General features: G+C 41.6%; 1 protein-coding gene across 1 annotated transcript in view; it reads left to right on the top strand.

Annotated features, from left to right (window-relative positions):
* epha6 (eph receptor A6) overlaps window positions 1-22,511 on the top strand; it is a 191,267-nt gene that overhangs the window by 4,488 nt on the left and 164,268 nt on the right. Inside the window, exon 2 of the mRNA XM_030428095.1 lies at window positions 8,698-8,762. Coding sequence (XP_030283955.1) covers window positions 8,698-8,762 — 65 coding nt within the window. The remainder of the gene's footprint in view (window positions 1-8,697; window positions 8,763-22,511) is intronic.

Raw genomic sequence — 22,511 nt, 5'->3', positions numbered from 1 at the left:
TAGTGATAAAGGCTCAGGCTCAGTTGGCTTTGCACAGAAATGGCCTGTAGAAAAAATGTCAGACAGATACCTTTTACTTTTATACCCTTTACTGTACGTGATTAGTATCTGTACGTAATTGAGTAAAGGATGAGTCTGCTCTCGCCACCTCTGACCGGAGCAGACGTCTAATTAGCCCAAATCATTGAAAATACCTGTGTAGGTGTGCAACACTAATGACACTGACATTTGGGGAAATTACCACCTGACACAGATATAACGACCCCCCCTCTACGTGTATTAAGGCATATACAGAAAAAGTGTAATGCAAGTCTTTACACAGTTTTAGCAGAACAAAGGATCACATTAGAGTGAGAACAGGCCTCTTGTGTCAAACGGAAGTTTTATTTGCTAAACTATAGCAAAGAAATACTCATTTTTTATTTTTGACTGAAAAGGCAGGATCTTGCTCACTCTTGTGCATTTATATTACTTTTTACATCCTTAGAGGCTAAGAGGCACCTTTAGACACGACAACGTGCTTGTACTCAGCATTAGCAGCCGTACTTGACCCCGTGCTGAATGGCTAAATCACATATTATTGGCAAGAATTCCCTTCACTAATCTCCCATTTAAAACACTTAGAGCCTATATCAGATCTAATCAAGCACATTTGGGGATTTGCTTTGCTGCCATTTATTCTGCGGCTGGATGTTTGATCTTGGTGTGAGTGTGGCGACGTGTCGAAAATCCTGTCATGCCTGTCAACTTGCCTCAGCTATGGATAGATTTCCATTTCACAGCATATCATCCCCTCATCTGTTGAGGGCCCTGTACCTTGTTTACGCCACTAAATAACAATGTGCAATCCTTAAAACCAAATTCTCACCAAAATCTTTTTTTTTTAAGTGTCTGTTCATCAAATGTCACTGTTTGGTGCCGTTTGTCAGAGTTGGAACGTACGAAGCTTGCAAATTGAAATTGTTTGGGTTTTTTTAGTTTGTAACTATGGCTTGCTTTGCTTTTTACACAATAGTTTGGGGAAAAACACTTCTACTGCATACAAAAAGATGTTTCATTAATCTTTTACAGCCAGTGTGTTGCCAGGAGCAACTTGGTCAGAAAGATTTACTGTTATAAGAAACTCAGATATCTCCAAATTGAACCATAGTAGCATGTTGTTGGCGTGCTATACTTGAATGAGGCACAGATGTACACAACTGTAGACAACCAGTAGCACATCCGTCTGAATACTCAAACTGCTCTCGATTCTCATTTACATTGAGTAACAGTGGAGGAGACTGCCTTTGGGTCTGTTGTTAGCGCCATAGTTATTTTGAGGTGTTTGTGTGGCCTACGAGGGTTGTAGGCCAGACAGGAGATGTCATCATTCTACTCGAGCTCCATATATTTATGAGCTGGCCGGCTCATGTTCTATTTATATCCGAGCAGCGGAAATCCCAAAGGACCCTCAGCTCCAGGCAGGGTCTGTGGGTGCCTCGCTAAAAGATAACTCTATAGAGGGGTAAAGAGAGAAACAGAGAGAGAGAGAGAGAGAGAGAGAGAGGGGGGGAGAGGATGGATGGATATGTACAAGCAGGCAGTAGTGTACACTGGCAGTTAGTGCACACCCTCACACCTAAACGACTGAACTGATGGTCACTGTTCCCAAAGCGACATGACTGTTGCAGCGTAACAGTGACATACGTACTCAAGTCTGTCACAGTTTGGCTGGGTTAAGCAGTAAATCTACATGTTTAGGTTTAGACACAACTACTCGGTTAAGTTAAGGCACAAAAACTACCTGATTGGGTTTAGGCACTATTCCTTGGTTATGTTTAGGCACTGAAACTACTTTTTTAGGTTTAGACGACAAAACTACCTGGTTAGGTTTAGGCAAGAAAACTAATTATGTTTAGTCATGGAAACTACTTTGGGTTTAGGTTAAAATAACTTTTTTTTTGCTTCTTTTAGAAACGCTATGCTTCACCCAGGTATTTTATGTTATGTACCAGATGTTATTTCATGTAAGTAAGTCAGAGCTCACTGTTGACATCTGGTTTTATACCAAACCCTAACAGTGATGTCCTAAAGAAAAGCCCTGTGCTTGTTTAACCTGACTTTTCATCCCGGACCCCCTCCCTCTACAGCCTTTTCAATTTTACTATACCATACTCATACTACTCCTCCTCACAAATACTCATAAGTTGCTTTTGTTTGTTTCGTTTCGTTTTTCTGATGAGGACATGCTTGGCTGTTAAGCTCTTAGTAGACCTAACCAGAATACACAGACAGGCAAGTAAAAGGGTCCTGCATTCAAATACATACAAACGTGCACATCGACACGTGCTTTTGTCTGTGGAAAACTGTGTAAATATGTTTTGTATTTTATTAAACAAAGCTGGTACAGAGTTGTCACACCAGAAGTGTTTAATTTTGAAGCGCGTTTGAAATGGTGCTTTTCTTTGTAGCTGATTCAAAAACCAAAAAAAACCCTAATAGAACCTCTTATAAAGTCAGAAAAAACAGCGCTTTGATCCAACTCTGAAATGTTCTCTACTGGATACTTCTCCACACTGGCACCAAATGTACATCGGCTGCTCTTTATTTATAGCAAAGTGAAGTGTGAAACGGCTCGCTGCAGTGAGCAACAAGGCCAACTTTCAATGATTAGGCTGTCCTCCAGAGCCTGTGCTACCTACCTGCCCACAGTAGTCTAATGGTGTCCATTAACACCATTTGCATTGCCAGCTTGTCCTCCAGCCTGGCACTGGCACTGACATGGTGCAGACCTGGCATAAGTGGGCAGAAAAAAAGTCACACAGAGACCCTGGAACAGATCCAAAACTGGCCAACATGAAGGAAATATTCAACTAAGCTAGTGCAGAAGAGAGAATAGGATCGCAAGAAGAGGAGTGAAAGGATCAGCATGATACCTTCCCTCGCTGTGCTGGGAACGATGGTCAGTCAATAATCTGCCACATTTGCATATAAATCAATGTGCGTTTTTCTCAAGCTTATTTCAGATTGATATAACAACAGCAGGATTTATTTAAAGGGTTTCAGTTGCCATTTTGAAAAGGTCACTGTTCATAATTTGCTGTAATGTTTTCATGTTGTCCCGGATAAAGAAAAGGAAAAACCAGGCAGGTAGCGTAATGCCACAATGGTCTGACAAGAGAAGAGACAGAGAAAAGCACCACCTATTGAAACTCATACTTTCTTAAAAAGGAGGTGGAAATGTTTTATGTATGTTTAGCTGATGGAGTTAGTAGAGAGTTCAGAAATTTCATGGTAGATTCTGCGGTTTAAACATTGTTTCAGAGGTCGACCCCCTGACCAATACCAATAATAAAAAAAAAAAAAAAAAAACATCCTAAAGATTGATGCATTTAAAACCACCAAATATTTTAACATAACATTGATCAGAAACCTTATGAAAAAATAATGGTATTGATTAAAAAGAAAACTTGTCAAGCTGTAGTAAAATGTCAATTACTGTGTGAACTTGGACTTGCCTGACTCTCTCTGACAGTATGGATTTTTACTGATGACATTTTTATAATGCCACTTCTTCAAATCTTAGGGGAAACATATTTCTCCCTCCTTAAAAACTTCACTTGTGATCCACATTTCAGATAGCACACATTGTGTTTTAGAATACATTCCGTAGCGCACCAGGACTTCCCACTCCATTAACGTGACCTCAGCACCTCATTGCTTTTATGTCTCCTTGCATATGTCAATGGATTTTTGGTCGGTGAGGCAACGAGACCAGAGTGCATAAAACAGTGTGTTTAAGTAGTAAAATTATGATTGACATTCAGTCAAAGTACTATACGAACATATACATATATACATATATACGAACACACACACACACACATACTAAGCTAAAGTAATCAATACTTCACATTAACAATGGCTCACATGACTGTGTGTAATATGGAATGGATCCATTGGAGATGGTTACCGGTACTATCTGACTCTGCAGGTCAACGCAGCTCTACAGACCAGTTTATCATCTATTAACCTATTGTTTTGGTTTTTGGACAATTTATGGAAATAGATGTAGATTTACCACCAGTTGTTACCTAACAAAGAAAACCACAAGGAGGATGAATCCTGGATTTAAAGTCCGTGTAAACCAAAATCAGCCATTTTCTTCTAAACACATTAAACAGGTCATAAATGTGTTTACTCAAAACATGTAAAAGCCATTCGGCCATGTAGAATTTAATTTTGGAGCTAGGCTCACAAACAGTTTTTCAACATTTCTGTGTTCAGGATTTAATGGGCGGGTCAGAAATCATGCAAATCATGGCCGCGTTACGTAACGCGGCCATATGATTTGCATAAACCCCGCCCTGCTGCGGAAGTGGTATAAATACGTTCAGCGCGTCAGCTTCAGCGGTTCTTCCACTCACTCTCCAGTCTCGGATAGCATTGCTTACAATAGTTTGCAGCTAGCTAACCAGTCAACCAGTCAGCTAACCAGTCATGTCTCCTCCACATCCTCTGCATCTTTCCTGGATGCCACAGTGTGCAGGGTGACGGCGCTGTTAGCTTATTTAAGTTTCCTTCGGATGACAACGTATGGAAACGGGGGATTCCGTTGACGCTGGTCAACTCCGTCCCCGGCTTGCATCCTCTCCTCCCGCCGACGAGGAGATGTGGCCGCTGCTGACCGCCACTGACACTCTCCGTCCCGCTGACGGCGGGTCCCACCGGCATGATGTGGCCGTGCCGCAGCCGGCCCTCCGTCCCGCTGACGGCGGGTCCCACCGGCTTGATGTGGCCGCGCCGCAGCCGGCCCTCCGTCCCGCTGACGGCGGGTCCCACCGGCTTGATGTGGCCGCGCCGCAGCCGGCCCTCCGTCCCGCTGACGGCGGGTCCCACCGGCATGATGTGACCGCGCCGCCGCTGACCCTCTCCGTCCCGCTGACGGCGGGTCCCACCGGCAGTATGTGGCGGTAGTATCAGGGTCGCATTATTGGTGAGCCGTCCCAGTGTGAACGGATAATCCGGAGGCGCGGAGCGAGGGCGTGTCAGTCTGACAGTCTGATAACTGCACAGGTCCTTCACTCAACTAAATACAGAGAAATGTCCCACAAAGCAACGTTACATGACCGAACAAAAGTAACGTAGTAACTATAACTGTCTTTACCAACTTATATGAGGAAAACAAATACCACAGCTGTATGTGGAGAAGCGTCTGTCCTCCTGTCCGTCCCCTCCCTGTCCTCCCGACTCTTCCTCACATTTCTGCTCACAAAACAACGTCTGTCACGCTTGTCACAAGAGTGTTTAACTCACCGAGTGTTTACGAAAATAAATCACCGCGACCGCCAGCCCTCCTGACCGAGACTACAGGAAACTGTCCCCCAGAAAACAGCCTCCGTCCCCGCGAGTGACAGAGTCAGACAGCGTCCTGTTTACTGATGGTGATTATGTATAATTATGTAATTTAGCGCGAAAAACTTAACTCCGTCACTTTCCAGGATGTTTAGTGGATCAGGATCTCAATCACTACATGTTATAACAGCATCTATATGATTATAAACTGTCCGCGGGTTTAGATAGACAAGGGGAACACCTGGGGAACACCTGGGGAGACACCGACGTCATTAACGTGACGTGTAGCCCCCGCCGCATGGGCGTGGTTCCAACGCCTCTAACTGACACGCCCCCAGCGTTTCACAGCAGAAAGAAGTGCTTGTTTTTCCATGATTTTGAGACCTAATTTTATATACTTAACAATTTTTTTAATCTTTCAAATTTGGCTCAGTGGTCAATGATACATGTTTCTTTGGTGTGACAAACTCATAACACAATTTTTTTGCCGCTTTACACGGACTTTAAACTGAGTAGGTGGCCAGAAACGCAACTCTGGATGTTGGGCAGGTTTGCCACACTAAGTGAAATGATGATAATATCCTAATATCCTGTGTTTACACTTTGTTTTGCGGCCGCCGTCATTTTATGGCATTCTTTGATTATCTGCGTCAGGCGTTGACCCGGTTAACCTCAGTATACATCAGCCCAATGTGTTTTAGCATTTTCACGATATTTCATATTTCTTCATCTCACCGGACTGTGTTGACAAGTCATGGGGTTTGCCTAATATTTTCTACAAATAACTTAACATGATTATTACTCAAAACCCAAAAAACATCATCCTCCAAGCGTGGCTTAAATGTGTCATAGCAGTAGCGTGGCTGCTTTTAGGAATAGGGCAGCACGCAGTGTGTGTGTGTGTGGTTGAGCGAGAGAGAGAGGGGGTGACAGCGGCTGTGCAGACTCCGAGGCACTAAATGTAAAGTGCAGGTTACCGTTTGCCCATTAATAAACTCTGCAGCTCCTCAATTACCAAGATGATGTTTTGAATCTCCCCTTCATTTCACTACTCTCATGCTGGTTCAAAACCCGCCACTGCAGTCCCATACCCACATGCTCCCAGACACTAATGAAGACATCATTTGATAGATTTTAAAGTTGCCGTGAGTTTCAACAAATCCCTATTTTGCTGTTGGACAAGTGGAACTTTGTTGTATCCTGCTGTGAGAAACATTTTTCTATTAGAATCATGGCAGAATAATGATGAGCCATTAAGAGTTGTTTTTTACAATGTAACAATCAAAGGGCTTATGTTATAGTAAAAATCAAGAGTTCCATTATAATTCTTTACAATTGCTGCTTAGGATGCTTTACAGATAAAGCAGCTGCGGTTCAGTTTAAAGGGGTTGTTCTAATGTCTGTCAATTCATAGCAAAACAGATATTATTAAATAGATTTGAAGAATGTTTTATACATCATCCAGCAGTATGTCAGAATATATATATATATATTCTTTTTTACTCTGTAGTTCAGAAGAATATAAATTGTTTTTTCTTTCTCCATAGTTTTTGAAAACATTTGTCTGCTGAACTAACCACAGTAGTGCTGCAGGCTTCAACCTGCATTTTCTTTTGCCTGTGCTGAATTTGTTAACTCTGACAACACTCCCACATCCTTGGACGCCTTTCTTAACTCTTGGATGATGCGACGTGGCCGCCTGGCTCGATTCAAAACAGGTGTTACATTGTGCCACTGCAGCGTGTCCCGTACCGGCTCTCTGGGAGATGAATGGAAAGGAGAGGAGCATTTAGTTGTGTATGACAGACACATACATGCACACACAATGAAAAGCTCAGTGAGCAGATGCTTGGACAATCTCTGTCAACCAGGCTCCATCAGCGGTGTACTGGCTCATAACTGGGGAACAGACAGACTCAGAAATTCCCTCCTTTCTGCTCGTCTTGATCCTGTCAGGGCACATTCACGGATACAAACATCACTTTTCTTTTGCCCTGACATGATGATATATGACAGGATTGCAACTATTACCTCATCTAATGTCAATTGAGTTCTAATAACAAGCTTTTCCAGAGCAATTATGCAAATGAAGATTTATTCAGGATATTTTGTCATTGATAGAGATTTGTGTAGGCGTAACCATCCCCCATGAGGACAGCTTACAGATCTGTAAATGGACAATTATAATAAACTGACTCTTACCTCAAAACTCAGCCTTTATCCAAGTAGAAAAGTACAGCATAAGTTGTCGCAAATCAGTGTCAGTAGTAAGCATGTGTGCTTCACGGTTTCACATTGAGGATCTGAGTCAATGGCCGCTCAAGGACAAGTATAGAGATGAGATTCTGATTGTTTGCGACTGCTGATGAGATTCGACGAGGATCGCTCGTAGCATGTGAGAAAGATGATTGACTTTAAACCAGCCTCTCGGGTCTAGTGTTGTTGTATTTTTTCTACGAGCTATCACTCTCACCCCTGAATACCAAGTGTTCTCCACACATAATTAGGACGTAACTGTACAGTCAAACACACTCATTGTGCGTTTGGTGACTGGATGGGCTCCATGTAATATTTATGGATTTTGACAAGGCAACAGGATCCGTGTCTACTATTCCCCAATGTTGTCACATGTAGGCATTTTTTTTTTAATTTAGTGATGTTATGATGGCCTCACACTGAAGGTAAATTCAGGAAGCCATATCTGCTCCTTTGCACTGTAAATCACTTGTCGCTGGGAGAGACGCTTTCCCCCTGAATTATTAAATCTACTGTCCTTGAGAGCTAGACAAAATATTGTCAAGGATGGCAATATTTTCCTGGGTAAAATTGTTTTGTTTTTTTTGTTTTTTTTTAACTCTACCTGGAAGGTTAGATTCAACTGACAAGGATATTATTACGCTGCACCGAGATTAATATCATTGCATATTGAGCTCCGGCAAAATGCAATACCAAAGCTCTAATTTCCATCCACAAAAAAGCGAGGTATTGATTAATATTTGGAGCAACAAAACACATATTCTTACAGAAGGGGATGAGAACAGATCTGTTCCTCGGTCATAGGTAGAAGAAGAGCACTTTGCTGTGTGTGAGATTGAACCAAAGCCAGGCAGGGAATGGACTGTTGACAGCAATCTGACTGCAATCCATCAGTCCCCAAATTGTGTCACGAGTAGCAAAAAAAAGGTTGCTCCCACTGTACACGCCGCCACGCTCATAAATATTCATCCGAGAAAGTCATTTCTGTTAATATGAAAAATGTCTAAATGAACATGTTTATGACTGATTTTTCAATTTCCGGTGCGAAAGTAGGACTTTTTGTGTGTTGACAGGTTGCTAATGGTTGTGTTTTTCCCCCATTTTCAGTTGTGCTGCTGGATACGACGTCTGTGCTCGGAGAGCTCGGGTGGAAGACGTATCCTATAAACGGGGTAAGGAGGTCAACTGATTTCTTTCCTTCAGTCTCACTGTCCGCGGCGCCTCGTTCAAGATGCATGGCCCGCGCTGCGTCGATGAGCTCGATTGTATTGATTCAAGCAGGTCAGGACGGGTAGCGGTGATCTGTTTCATATTCACATCCTTGTTTTGGTTCAGACGCCTCTCTCCACATGGGAAATACTGGAACTTGGAGACAGATAATGAAAAGAGGTCTCTAAGGAATCTCGCCTGATGCTGTTCAATCTTCTCCTGTCAATTCCTGTCCTGTTTGTGTCACCTTTGGGCCACAGGACTATTCTACTCTAAATGTTAGCCGAAGGGAGACACAGCCCCCATCAGTCAAGCCCAAGTTAACTGTAGCATTTAATATAGTTATTTTGTTTATATGTATATATATATATATATATATATATATATATATATATATATATATATATATATTTGCATATAATTAAAACTTGTTGAGACCTAAGTACAAAAATCACAGCATGGAAAATCCGACAAAACAAAACAATACTGCAAAAACTTAGTGTTAAGGACCAGTTGCCTCTCAGTTACTGGTAGCAACAACTACATGTATACTATGTTCCTTGTTTGTGTCGGTCAACTACCCAAAAGGGGGTATACCCATCTTGTTCCGGCTGTAAGTCCCTCCAGCTCCCCAGCAGTCTCTTGTCCAGCTGAAAATCAAAACAGCAGCGAGCGCCAAACTCAAGGTATCACCATCATAAAATATAGATGTGCTGACAATAAACTCTGACATGCTCAGATCAAAACCCTTTCCCCTCTCTGTGCTGTCAGTACCTGAAGGACTGATTGAAAACACCCTCTTGTCATATACAGAGTGAGCAACAAAGGCAAGAAGTGGCCGACTTCCACCTCTTTGTTCACCTCCATATCTCCGAATACAGCACGGCTCAATTACGAGATAGAGACAGAGGCTGTCCCGCTGAGTCCACGACACTCTGGCTGTGTTTAACTCCCCATTTTAAGGGGTTACCCATGCGTGGTTTATTGTCCTGAAAATGCCCGAGGTTTTAACCTTCTTTTATGTAGTCTCTCTCAAAATGTCAAGTATGAAGTGCTTGAGTTAAAGAGGTAACTGCCTGTGGTAGTCATTTTGATGTGTGTCATACCCAATCTGTTGTGGTCTCTTATTAGAGTACTTTTTCTTTTACATAACAGAGATGAATAAATGCGTTGTTAACCCGTTACATTCAGGCAGAAGTCTCTGAGGGTTGTTGAGGAGAAAGTTGTACTTATTTGTCAGGATTAAAAGTGATCTATTTTGCTGCTCTGCTGGGAGCTGATGAGCCACGATCTTTGGCGCAGATTCTCCCAAATGTAAATTTTGGTCTAATAAAACAAAAGCCAACTTTAATTTGTTACAACAGGGCTGAGGTGTAGCAAATAGCCAGTCACTAACTCTATGGCAAGACCACACTTTCTGCTTATATCACCTACTGCTGTCATTCCCAAACTTAAGAATGACACGGCCCACTTTGAAACTGGGAAATCTTCTGCAACCCACCTAACCCTTTTAATCACCACTCCGATCAACACACGAGACTAAGATGAGGTATTCCTAATAAAGACCCGTAGATGACTTAAACACAACACCAGATAAGAACAAGTCAGATGAATGAAGAATAAAATGTTATTTAACTCACCTTGTTTTATTAGTTCTGATTAAATATTTAACAATCATAGATATCGTATGGCAAGTTCAAACTTCATAACAAAATTGAAAATTAAAAACTTTTGTTATTAATTATGAATGACCTCTCACAGCCCACCTGCTGTACCTTTAGGGCTTGGGAATGCTTTGGGAATGACTGACCCACAGCATGATGGGTTCTGAAGTGCCAAAACTGTGGAGAGCAAAAAAGGAATACATTAAGTTCCACTTTGTAACAAAATCAATACTTTTTTATCATTATTTCCTGCTGGAGAACTGATGTTTCTCCCGTATTACCTAGAATTATATGAGCTGAGGGTGTGAAGTGTTATTTTATATATATATATATATATATATATATATATATATATATATATATATATATATATATATATATATATATATATATATATATATATATATATATATATATATACTAGCAGCTGCAAACAGAGCAAATACACATATATAGCATGAATGGAACTCGGTCGGACTTCTCCTCCGCCAAGGCCCAACAACAGTCCCATATTATTCTCACTCATAGATCCCATTTTGCCCCAGATTTTTTCATCAAGATCCACTTTGTATGATTCTCTTAGAAATTAAGAAAGTGAGAAAAAAACTTAAATTGAACAGAAAGTTAACAGGTTCTTTTGTGAGCGGTGACCCATCCTCCATCCAAGTTTTGTGCAAATCCATTCAGTTGTGGTTGTTTTCTGTAGTCCTTTTGACAAACCAACCAACAAACGGACAAACAACATCTATGGGTGTGGTAATTACTTTAGCTGACCTTAGTTTTCAAGTAAGATTGATCTTGAAGTGTGACATCATCATTGATCTAACAAAAAAAAAACATACTCCCAAGAATGGCATCTTCAAATCTCTGGAAATGTGATAATCACCAGGGTTTGATAAGTAGTAAGAACAAAGAAAAAGATCAATAACTTGTGATCTAGAGATGATAGATTAAAATAGAAGAGAGCACTGATGTCTGCAGTGTTTTTTGGTGGCTGCATGCAGACTGAACAGGGCAGAGCAGCAACACAGAATAGCTCTTACTCTATTTTTGAGGTTGTGTTTAAGTGTTTGAGAGCTGTGGTAGTAAATGGCAGAGCCCAAAAAAGGTCACTCCTTTCTTTTTGGAGCTATACGTTGACTTTTCCATCCTCCTCAATTCTTACGACTTCATAGTTACTCTCTGTGGGTTTTGACTTTAAATGATCCTCTGCTGGAAGCTCCCTAAGGTCCCTCCTCACCACCCCTTCTCTGTTCCTCTATCTCTGGCTGCAAGGCCCTCTGTGGCCCATATCAGGGTTATGGAGGTGATTACATCATGTAGGTCGTGGTGACAGCCGCCCACAGCGTTAGAGAAGAGGAGAGAGGGAGGCTGCTGCCGCCATGATTAAGCTGTCAGCCCTCTCCCCTCCTCACTCATCCACTATCCTCCGATTTACCATTAATATTTAAGGCATCGAGGTGAGAGGGCCTGAGGGAAGGTGTGAAGATCTGGGGAGGTAAAATAGTTTAAATCCCCCCCACACTACCTGGGAGCAAGCAAGAGAAAGTCAATCCCCACCATATTAGACACAGCCTGGTATCAGGCCAATACAGCAGCGCACCATGTAGCTGCCTATCAGAGCTGCACGCTGGTTCTAGTTCCGGATATAAACCACCGCACGTCAGTCCTGCCCAATGCGCATCTTAAAATAATTTCATATGCAGTAACTGCTCCAACATGATTAGCCGATGATGACTTTGCCAGGAATGTGGTTGGTTGTGTGACGTGAAATTGAAGGTGAAGTGGAAATTGAGGTGTATATTTATGGAGGAATTTTTTATCAGAAGCCGGTAAACAACTCTTGTTAAGAGAGGAAGGTGAGAGGGTTTTGTAGCAGAGGAAGGTTAACCATAAGCACACGGTGGTGGCACGACAGCATTACAACATGACACTGCGGCACTGTGCACAAACCCCGACAACAACAGTTTTGAAGTGTCGTTGAGCAAGGCACTTCAGCCCTTTAGCTGCTTAGTCACCATTGTGGGTAGGAGAATTAGACAAATACGAAAAAATGTAAATATATTTGTTCAGAGGATGGAAAGTCTTCAGGGCCGAAAGCGATAGAGAGACAACAGAGACAACTGTGAACTCTGCAGAGTGAAAATGTGAGCTTTTTTGTGTATATGTTGATGACTTCTTCTTGACGACCCCATCACCAGAATAAATGATGGCAAAATGAGTTTCTGCAAAACCACAAAAAAGTCAGAACCTTACGTTTCTTTATGTTGCAGGTTCAATTTTCCAATTTTCCAATTTTCCAAAAACCCTGCTTACACTCTGTTTAGGTTTAGGCACAAGCACCACTTGGTTAGGGTCAGCAAAACATCACATTTAGGCTTGAAAATGCCTGTATCAGGACGCCACAAACACATCTGGAAATGTCCCAAAGTCTCATAAAAAATATCTAATGGTTATATGTTTGCAGATATTGGAACGCAAACTTGAACTGCAGTCACAGCCTTAGCAACCGTATCTCCTGCAGTTCCACCTCAGGGTCCGGGTTGACATTAACTGTCAAAGTTTTACCCTGGCAACTGGGCTATTCTTGGAACTATAATTGCAATCGTTTTGAGGCTAAACAGGATGTATAAGGTTACCATGGAGTCAGTTAGTTAACTGCGGGCTGCAACTTGAGCCTCATTTTTTCCAAATATTTGTTTACAGCACCAGTAAAAGACAGCTGTCACTGGATTGATTTAATACACCTGAATTTGATGAGAAAATAAATTTTTTTTTTAAAAAGTGATTCTCAGGCGAATTCTGTAGTTAAAGAAATGGCATTTCTTCTATTATTTCTAAGCAGATTGACTGACTTGTAATTGCAATGGACAATAACAACAGCCCAAGGACGTGTGAGTCACACTGAATCTAAAAGTATCATGTTTGTGTTCATTTTCGAGTGAGTTATGATTCAGAGAGGATGTGAGATTTTTGAATCCAAATGGTGGCACTCTGGTGCGAGTGGGGTTTTAATGCCTCCATGAACTGTGTTTCACAGCTGCTGCAGCTCCAACCGCTGTCTGTGTTGGTGAACGGGCCCCACCGGGGGACCAGATTGTAATAACTACCCCCCCATTGTTTTTAGAGCAGCAGCATGCACCCGTCCTTTTCACCTCACTCGGTATCTTCGCCTCACTTCAGCACCTCCTCCTTCAACTCTCCTGCACCCCCCTGGGAGCGTACCTCACAGTTTGTTCTGCATACACAACCAAAAACATCAGCAATTTTTATTTGTGTGAAAAAACCCCACACTTGCCGGCTGTAACTCAAACCTGTGAGATATAGCTGTTTTCCCTCCAGCAGGCACGTTTAAAGCACAATACGATACTTCTTGAGAGCAGGTTGACACATAAAATTTTACAGCTCTCCTCCGCTCCCTTTACAGCACTTTACAAGAGAAGCTAATTCGTCATTTTCATGGACACATTTCAACTAATGCTACACCTTTTTGCCTCTCCACGCTCATCTTTTGCATTTTTAAAAGGCACTCTGGTTATGATAAAAGTTATAGTGTGGATTTAGCCGTCCGTCTGAGGAGTGTAAGAGTTCATTAGCGGCGCCGGACCGCGAACGCCTCGCCGCGGGCACGCTCGTGTGTGATTACAGAGCTGCCTGGGAATAGTTTTAATTAAAGTGAATATTACAGAGAAAGACTGAGACGCTTCAATCAATTAAGCGATTGTGTTTGGTCTCCCCCCCCTCCCTCGTCTCTGGAATGCATTTCCCTGTGGGTCCACGTCGTAAGCACACTGGAAGGCTGTAAACACAGATGTTTACACGCTGTAAACACGTTCATACATCTTGGTCATGCCCCGCCTTCAGTGCAAGGTGCCCTTTTATTATTGCTTACCTGCGTGGCTCGGAAAGTAAATAGACCTTTTTTTTTTCTTTTCAATTGGCCCGTGAGGGGAACAGTGCACGGTGGACTGTTGTTATGTTTGTTAATGACTTCAGCGAATGTGGGAATATCCTCCGAGTTAGAGAAACACACTCACCCCCCGACTCATTAGATTTGTGCATATTGAACAGCGATTGATCCATACCGTGCCTTTTCAAGGACTCTGACTCTGCAAACTTTTTCCCTCCAGTCGAAGTTAATAATAATTGTGTGCGTTTCACAAAAGACGCCGACGGCAAAGCAGAAACTCCGGTACAAAAGATGTTTTTGTAGATGTTTTTTCATGAGGCAAAGACGTGTGTGTGTGTCTCTATTCTCCTTCTTCTCCTCCATGTTCTGAAGTGCTGAATAGTGATGAAGAACAGGGGCGTCGGAGGGGCGAATGTGAGAGAGACAGAAAGAGGAGAAGGAAAAAGAGGGTTGATTTGGCGTCTGCATGCAGCCGCGATAAGCTCCACTCAGAATGGGCAGACACACTGCTGAAATATGCATGAGTCATTTCCCAGCGGTGGGTGGGGGGTAAGAGAGCGGAGCAGGGAGAGGAGCAGCTTATTTATTAAATTACATGAAACAGCTTTAAGGGATTAAGAATGCCTAATGTTGCCTTTTGTTTTCACTCATTGATATTATAATAGGGAAACGGAGCACAGGCAGGTCGGATGACAAAAGAGTGATGGTTGTCCATCATGAAAGGAGGGAATAATCCTATTTTTATCTATTGTCAGAGATCCCGAGGAGCCAATAAGTCAGATCTACCGGGGGCGTATAAACACTGCGTTACGTAAGGGAGGGGAGCACATTGGTTTACCGCTGCCAGAACGCCGCCTCGGTCAAATATTAGGCTGCGCACCCTCGATACCTCACAAGTGTTCTGCTCAGAGCAAGACATTTGTCTCCGAGTGTGTGTGTGTGTGTGTGTGTGTGCATGTACGTGTGTTTGGAGGCTGTTGTTCAATACAACAATGAAAAACATTTACTGTAACACAAGTCTGACGCAACAGCAGTTTTAATCCAGCGTGTTCCGAAAAGGTCATTTTAAGTGGCTTTAAATATTGACGTGTGTCCTCTGCTGATAAGTCGCCTCTCCTAAACATGCCTGTACGGCCCGTTCTCATTTAGTGTGTGTATCCCCTCGTGAAGGGATCTCCTTCCTGGCATCTACATAGAGATTTTAAGACCTGTTAATTGAATGTGTCTTACAAGATCATACAGTGAGAACAGAGTAATACTTTACTTGAAGGTGCAGAAAAGGCAAAGTCTGTGGTCAGTGGTAGTCAAGAGGTTGTCCGGTTCAAATCCCTAGGACTGGTGAGATGAACCTGGGGGGGTGGGTGAAAGGCAGCACTCGCTCCACCCTCAATACCACCACTGAAGTGCGCTCGAGCAAGGCACTTAACCCCCAACTGCTCCAGTGGAGCTGCTCAGTGGCCAACACATCAGACCGTGGCTGTACTGGGCAGCTTCCCGGTGTGAATGTGTAATCATGTGAATGTGATCAGGGCTTTCCTGAAAAACAGAGCAGTGCTCTCAGCAAATCCCCCCTGAATAAAAGAAGGTTTCAAAAGAAAGATAAGTCATTAGTAAGTAATGAGTCGACACTATTTTGTGCCTCTCAGCGGTAGTGTTGGTCAAGTTACTCAGCAAATTAGTCAATGAAAAAATAGTAATATTACCTCCCTTATTACTTGGTATCAAAGAAATTACTTATGTTACTCACTATAGTTCTGTATTTCTTTTAAAAAGGTTACTTACCAAGAGGAAAGCTTTTTTACATCTTGTTAGAACTGTGTCCTGTTTGATATCCAGTGTCTGTTGCTCAGAGTGCTGCTGCCTCACCGGCAGAAGACGCCTCGTTGTCAACACTGATAAGTTTTCACATCGCCATGCTGCTGTGTGAATTGTTCAGCAAATTACATATTAGATTTTTTCACAGTTGAAAGCGTTTTGCTGCTTGCACAAAGTTTGCAACAGATGACAATGTCCTTTCCGATTTTTGACTAAGACAAGCCCACAATAACGAAAAGCTGTTGAAACCTGCTTTCTCCATCATTTGGCTTTATGGCAAGTGATCAACCTGGCCTTCCTTGCAGCATGTGGTCCAACCTACCTTGGATTAAAAATCAAATGGCATTCTGGCAAGGCAATAATATAAATAATATAAATACTGATTTGGAAATTGTAATCCCTAGCACAACTCGATACTGGCGTAAGTTAAATAATACAGTAATGAGAAACTGAGTAACCTCTTACTACCCAACACTGCTCAGCAACTGGTTCATTAATTAATAATGAATCAGGAACAAATCATTAAGAAAGTGGTCAGCATGTCAATTCACAGACATTTGTGAACTAATCATTACCTATTGATTCATGAATGTAGCATCTCATTATCTGCTGTTTGAGCCTTCACTCACAGTCAATCAGGAATTACTCATTAACGATTCATTCATTATCAAGTCGTTCCTGATCCATTCTCCCTCGACGCCCCTTTTTTTGCTTAACTTATTGTAAAGTGTTACCAGTCGTGCTTGGAGTGAATAGTATTTGATTTTTCAGGTCCTATTTGTAACTTTTTTACCATCATAATATTTCGAAGGAAAGCCGTTAAAATTCGTCTTAGTTCCATTGACGTAAAAAGAAACTATAGTTAATGTTCAGGATGATGTGCTCCATCCACTGGCACTGTAGCACACATACATTGTGGTGCAACAAATATATTTACTTATATATTTGTGAATCCACCGCTGAAAGTAGTGCTAACTTGGCGGTGCTAAAATTTTCTCAGCAATTGTTTTTGTTTTTTTTACATTTTACGGACTAAACGATTTATTGATTAAATCTTGAAAATAGTTATTCGGCGGCAGTAAAACAGTGGCATCCCTAATTAGCTTCAGTCGGAAAGCATTCCCACCAGTCTTTAACATCCATCATGCAGGCTCCCGTTGTGTTACTGTGTGATGATGCACCACGATAATACCCAGCTTTTCTCTGTCGGCCTCCCAGTACAACACGAGTAAGCTCAAGCAGCCGCTAGTCGACATAAAGTCCTCTGAGCAAATCGGCCTGTCAGGTTTTTGGGAAACGTTTTCAGAGGATTGTCATCAGATTCAGGCTTTGTGGAGGGGAGACAGTGTAGAGAAGAGAGAGAGAACAGATACAGAGGATAGGAGGAAGACAGGAGGCCTTGTCTGGGAGTGATTGGATATAACTCGCGAGAGCAGAAATAAGTAAGATGACTAACACACCGAGCAGAAGTGCTTACACTCTCACGCAGGCATTTGCACGCCCTTCGAAGCCTATTTGCTTTCCCCCGCAATACTAATCCGTAATCTTTTTATTGCAATATTTAACCACAGTAATTGATTGCAACTACGCGACCTAAGCCTTATCTCAAAGCACTTCCTCCGTGCCTAATACTATTAGCCTTGAGAGTGAGACGGAATAACAGAGAGGAGGAGGGAGAGGAAAATCTGTATGTCAGTGTCCTTCATAGCCCAGATAAACTTCTTTGAGGCGTGCTGCTGAGTGATGGCCGGCAGCGCTGCGAGGGAGAAAAAAAAAATTGAGGGAATAATCCAGAATCACTCCACTTCTCCCCATGGAGGCTCTAATATAAAAAAGGTATGATGATTTAGCACACCAGTGTTCGTCTCGGGGACCTCTGCCATAACCGGGCTTAAGCAGTGCCGGGGGATCCCTTAATTGGCTTGTTTCTTGTCAGGGACACACCGAGGCCGATATCTAATGCGCTCCCACACGGCATCTCGCTGACAGCAGAACATATTCTGACAGCTTTTCGGGGCTAACCCTGACCGTGTGAGGAATACAACGGAGCCGAGTTAGAGGAAAGAGAGAAGGGAGGGGGGGATGGAGGGACCGGGTGGATGCAAATGGTTAGAAGAGGAGAAAAAAGAGAGAGGGAAGAGTGAGGAGGTTATTAGCGCCTTGCTGAATGCAGGAGCTGAATACATGAATACTGTAAGCTGTGGCAGCCGAGGAGAGAGAAATAGAATGTGTGGTTGCTGTAGGACAGGAAGAGTTTAGACGGACAGACTTGTGTTCCGTCTGAAGTGTGAAAGCTTTATAGAGCAGTCAAATACGAAGTATGGTAACAGTTTAGTTCAAATAAAGAATGCTTTAAAGTGATTGATTAACATGAATAAACAGTGGCACATGAAAACACTGGTCCAGACCTACTTTTGGAAACTACTCGATGTCTAAATACAACACGGATTCCCAAAATTAAATTCTTTTTTAATATATACTCAACTGAAAACAGTACAAAGATGATGTATTTAATATCGTGGTTCAACTTCACAGATTTTGTAAATATATCCTCATTCTGAAGTCGACTGTCAGCAGCATGTTTCAAAGTAGTGGGGGCAACAAAACAGACAGGGGAAGCTGTTGAATGAGCCAGTCTGGAACATTCATTAGGTAAACAGGTTCATTGGTAGTAAAAGTAAAGATGTATATATTTATATAGAGATGGAAATTAATTTGGATGCTTTTGTGCTAAACATACAGAACAAAAAGTCATGTTATATTTATTTTTCAATAAAAAATAAAATGTTATGCCCTCAGTGTTGTGTTGATTTTTTTCCCCCTTAATCACTATTATTATTTAGATTATATGAAGTTATTGTATAAAAGTAAAACAAACAGATATATACCATGTATAACAACACCCAGGGACTACAACAGTGTACTGTAGAGCCTCACATCAGGATAACAATATAATATCAGTGTATTGCCCAGCCTGAAGCAAAACACGATTGTATGAAGGAGTTTACAGCATGGGCTTGGGAACACTTCCCAAAACTATTTTATTTGTTGTCAAGACAGTGTGTTTGCAAATGATTGCACTGCATTTTATTTGTTTTGCACAGCAGTCCCATCTTCTTTTGAATCAGCTCGTACAATACTCACTTGAAATATGCTCAGAGAGAGTTGCTGGTTATGGAAAAAATTCTCGTGTCCGTACCTACGATCAAACAAACCCTTTATAACACGACCACCACAGAATCTGCCTTCCTTATTCTCATTCAGATGTTAATGTGGTACAATTTTATTCTAAAAAAGACTGGAGCGTTTGTTGTGTGATCTTCAGCTGAACTTTAGAATACATTTGAAATGTCTCTGAAGCATTATTACAAAATGGAAATACTTATGCACCAATCAGACGAGTAGCAGGTTGCTCATTCTCGCTGGCACAGAATTTCACTTTTGCTGATTGAAATGACAAATGGTGCTGGGGGCAGATCATGTCAGCTGTATCTAATTGGCATTATTGCCGTAAATTACCCAAAGGCCAAAGTGAAACTTAGCTGAAGTAGTCCGTCTGCTCTGCACAGACTGGCGCTGCAGTTGCGTGTTTGGAATCAAGCTCCTGTACACATTCTATCAATATTTAAAGCCCAGCCGACAAGTGGATCTGAATCAGGGCCTCGAGTGTATAAATCAAGCAGGTGATAGAAGTCACATGTAAAGAAAGTTGGTCACACCTCTTTCAATGTGGCAGAATACACCTTTAATCAACATTTGATATCTAATGCTGCTTATCTCATCTTCAGTTTTGTAGCGACAGGTTGTGAATATTAATCGAGCCGCCACTCAAACCCCCAGAAGTGCTCCTGCCTTCTTAGCCAACAAATTAAGATCTAAGAAAAAAATCTAAGATCTAAGATCAGCCTTTGAGGGTTAACTTGCTCCAAGCTGAATCTGATTAGATCCAATAAAGGAATTTGATTGGATCAAGGGATACAACTTGGATTTGACTGAATGAAAGGCCGGGCAATGTACAGTATCCATATTTTATCATGAAAGTGATATTGGACATTGTTTTTCGAATTTGGATATGGTATATTGTGTTATGGCAGTTTTCCTGGTTTTAAAGGCTGTGTTACAGTGAAGTGATGTCATTTTCTGAACTCACCAACTGTTCTACTTGTTCTAATACTCATTCCTTATGATTATTGATCCACAATCTCTAAAGTCATCCTAACAATTTTGTCGCAATATCCATTTTGAGTTGTTGGAGACAAATATTGTCACGTTTGATTTTGTCGCTTTTGAAGAGATCAAAATATTGAGATATATATATATATATGATTTATCACAATAAGAATAACAAGATATTATAGGCCATAATGAATCTTCAGTTGATGTTTTTTACATCGTCTTGAAGTGATTCAAAGGTATAAACTGGTGTTGCTTTGGAAAAGTGTTACTTAACGGCAGCTTTGAATTGTGTTTTGACAGATGAAAAAACTGGCAAAACCAAATTCATAGCCAAAGCGGAGACAGACAGCGTGAAAGAGGGAGACAGTGAGAGAGACGCAGCGGGGAAGGTGTTCATTTTTTATAGGTAGTTAGACAAGCAGTTACACAGCAATGCCGGCGTTCAGGCAGTAAATCACACATTAGCAGAGACGGGCAGATAATCAGAAGTTATATATATTCAGACAGCGGTGCGGCCATTAAGACAGACAGTCACAGTCAGTCATATACATTCAGAAAGACAGAAATTGCTCCCCGCTTACATCATAGTATCTGTAGCTGTAGGGAACAGTCTCTTAAAGGTTTTAACATTCAGCAGAACCCCTAAATAAATAAAATAAATAAATAGATATAAATAAGTTCAAACTGGTTTATTATGATCCTTTAACTTCACTTTCTTTTCATTAAACAATGATGGAGTCACTAATTATTAAATGGTTATAGATTGTTCTAAGGAAAGCAGGGAGTGGAAGCTCAAGTTAAAACTACTCAAATTACTGTAATTAAGTGTTTTTTGGGGGTACTTGTACGTTCATGAGTCTGTAAGTACCACCATGCTACAGTATGTGTTACACTATGTCATTTACATTGTCTGTTACTGCAGTTTTTAAATTGTAATTGAGTACTCAGTACAATTTGAATTAGTATCTAAACTGTTCATCTGCATTTTTGTAGCCAATAAGTCTGTGTGATCACAAACAGACCAATGAAAACACTGACATACAGATAGAGACAGAGTGATTTAGACTGAAGGATTTGACAATGTGTTCTTTTCATCAATTAATTAATTATGCATTAAACAGCAATGGTTTGGAAGTAACTAATACCCTTTTAGAAGTAGAATTCTTTGTACTTTTACAAGTAGTTTTACTTGAAATTGAGTATTATTTCAGAAATGTTACTGTACTCATACTACAGATTTTCTGTACTCCTTCCATCACCGTTCAGTGGCTCCAAGCTCTAAGTTCTAAGTTTGATGTTGTGCAAGAAAGTCCGATCAGGTAGTGTCCGACTCATTTCTGAAGAATCTGCTTGGATGAGAAGGTGAAACATCTTCAAGGAACTGAAACAAGTTCATTTGCCTACGATAATAACATTTAGTATTACCATGTGACCTGGATGACTGAGAACCATCATCAACAAACGTGAATGACGCAAGTGATGTTTCTCTTTTGCCTATACACCGAACTAAGTAGGTTATTTTCCCTAAACTGTGACCTGGAAATCTTACAACATTCCAATATACTTAATATATCGAACTGTTTGACAGTTTCGGAGTGAGAACATGTTGTAAAAAAAAAAAGGGAGTAAATCCAAGTGAACTTTTCTGTTTCTGGTACGACACTCAGTCAGTTAGGAACACTTGGACTCCCCTCCTCTGGGAACAGACTCAGGACACTGTAATAAGAAGACAGCCTGCTGAGACACACACACACAGACACACACACACACACACACACACAGACACACACACACACACACACACAAAAAAACACACACACACACACACACACACACGCACACACACACACACACACACACACACACACACACACACACACACGAGTGCACAGACTAATATCTGCACATTGTCACCTCTCTGTCTTCCTTACTCCACGCGTTCAGGTGCACGGGGGGTTCTCACACATCAACAGTCAAATTCTGTGTCTCTATCTCTGTGCACAGTACGTGCACACGCACACACGTGTTGCGCACACTCTCACGCACACATGCACACACTCATACTCATGAAGGAGTGGCGAGGTGGCCCAGTTAGAAAGAAAACCTGCCCAAGGTCACAGTGCTTTATCTCTAGTAGGCTGTTTACT

Source organism: Sparus aurata, chromosome 9 (genome assembly GCF_900880675.1).
Source record: "Sparus aurata chromosome 9, fSpaAur1.1, whole genome shotgun sequence".
NCBI lineage: Eukaryota > Metazoa > Chordata > Actinopteri > Spariformes > Sparidae > Sparus > Sparus aurata.
The sequence above is the reverse complement of the archived record's forward strand: the minus strand, read 5'-3'. Positions and strand labels throughout refer to the sequence as shown.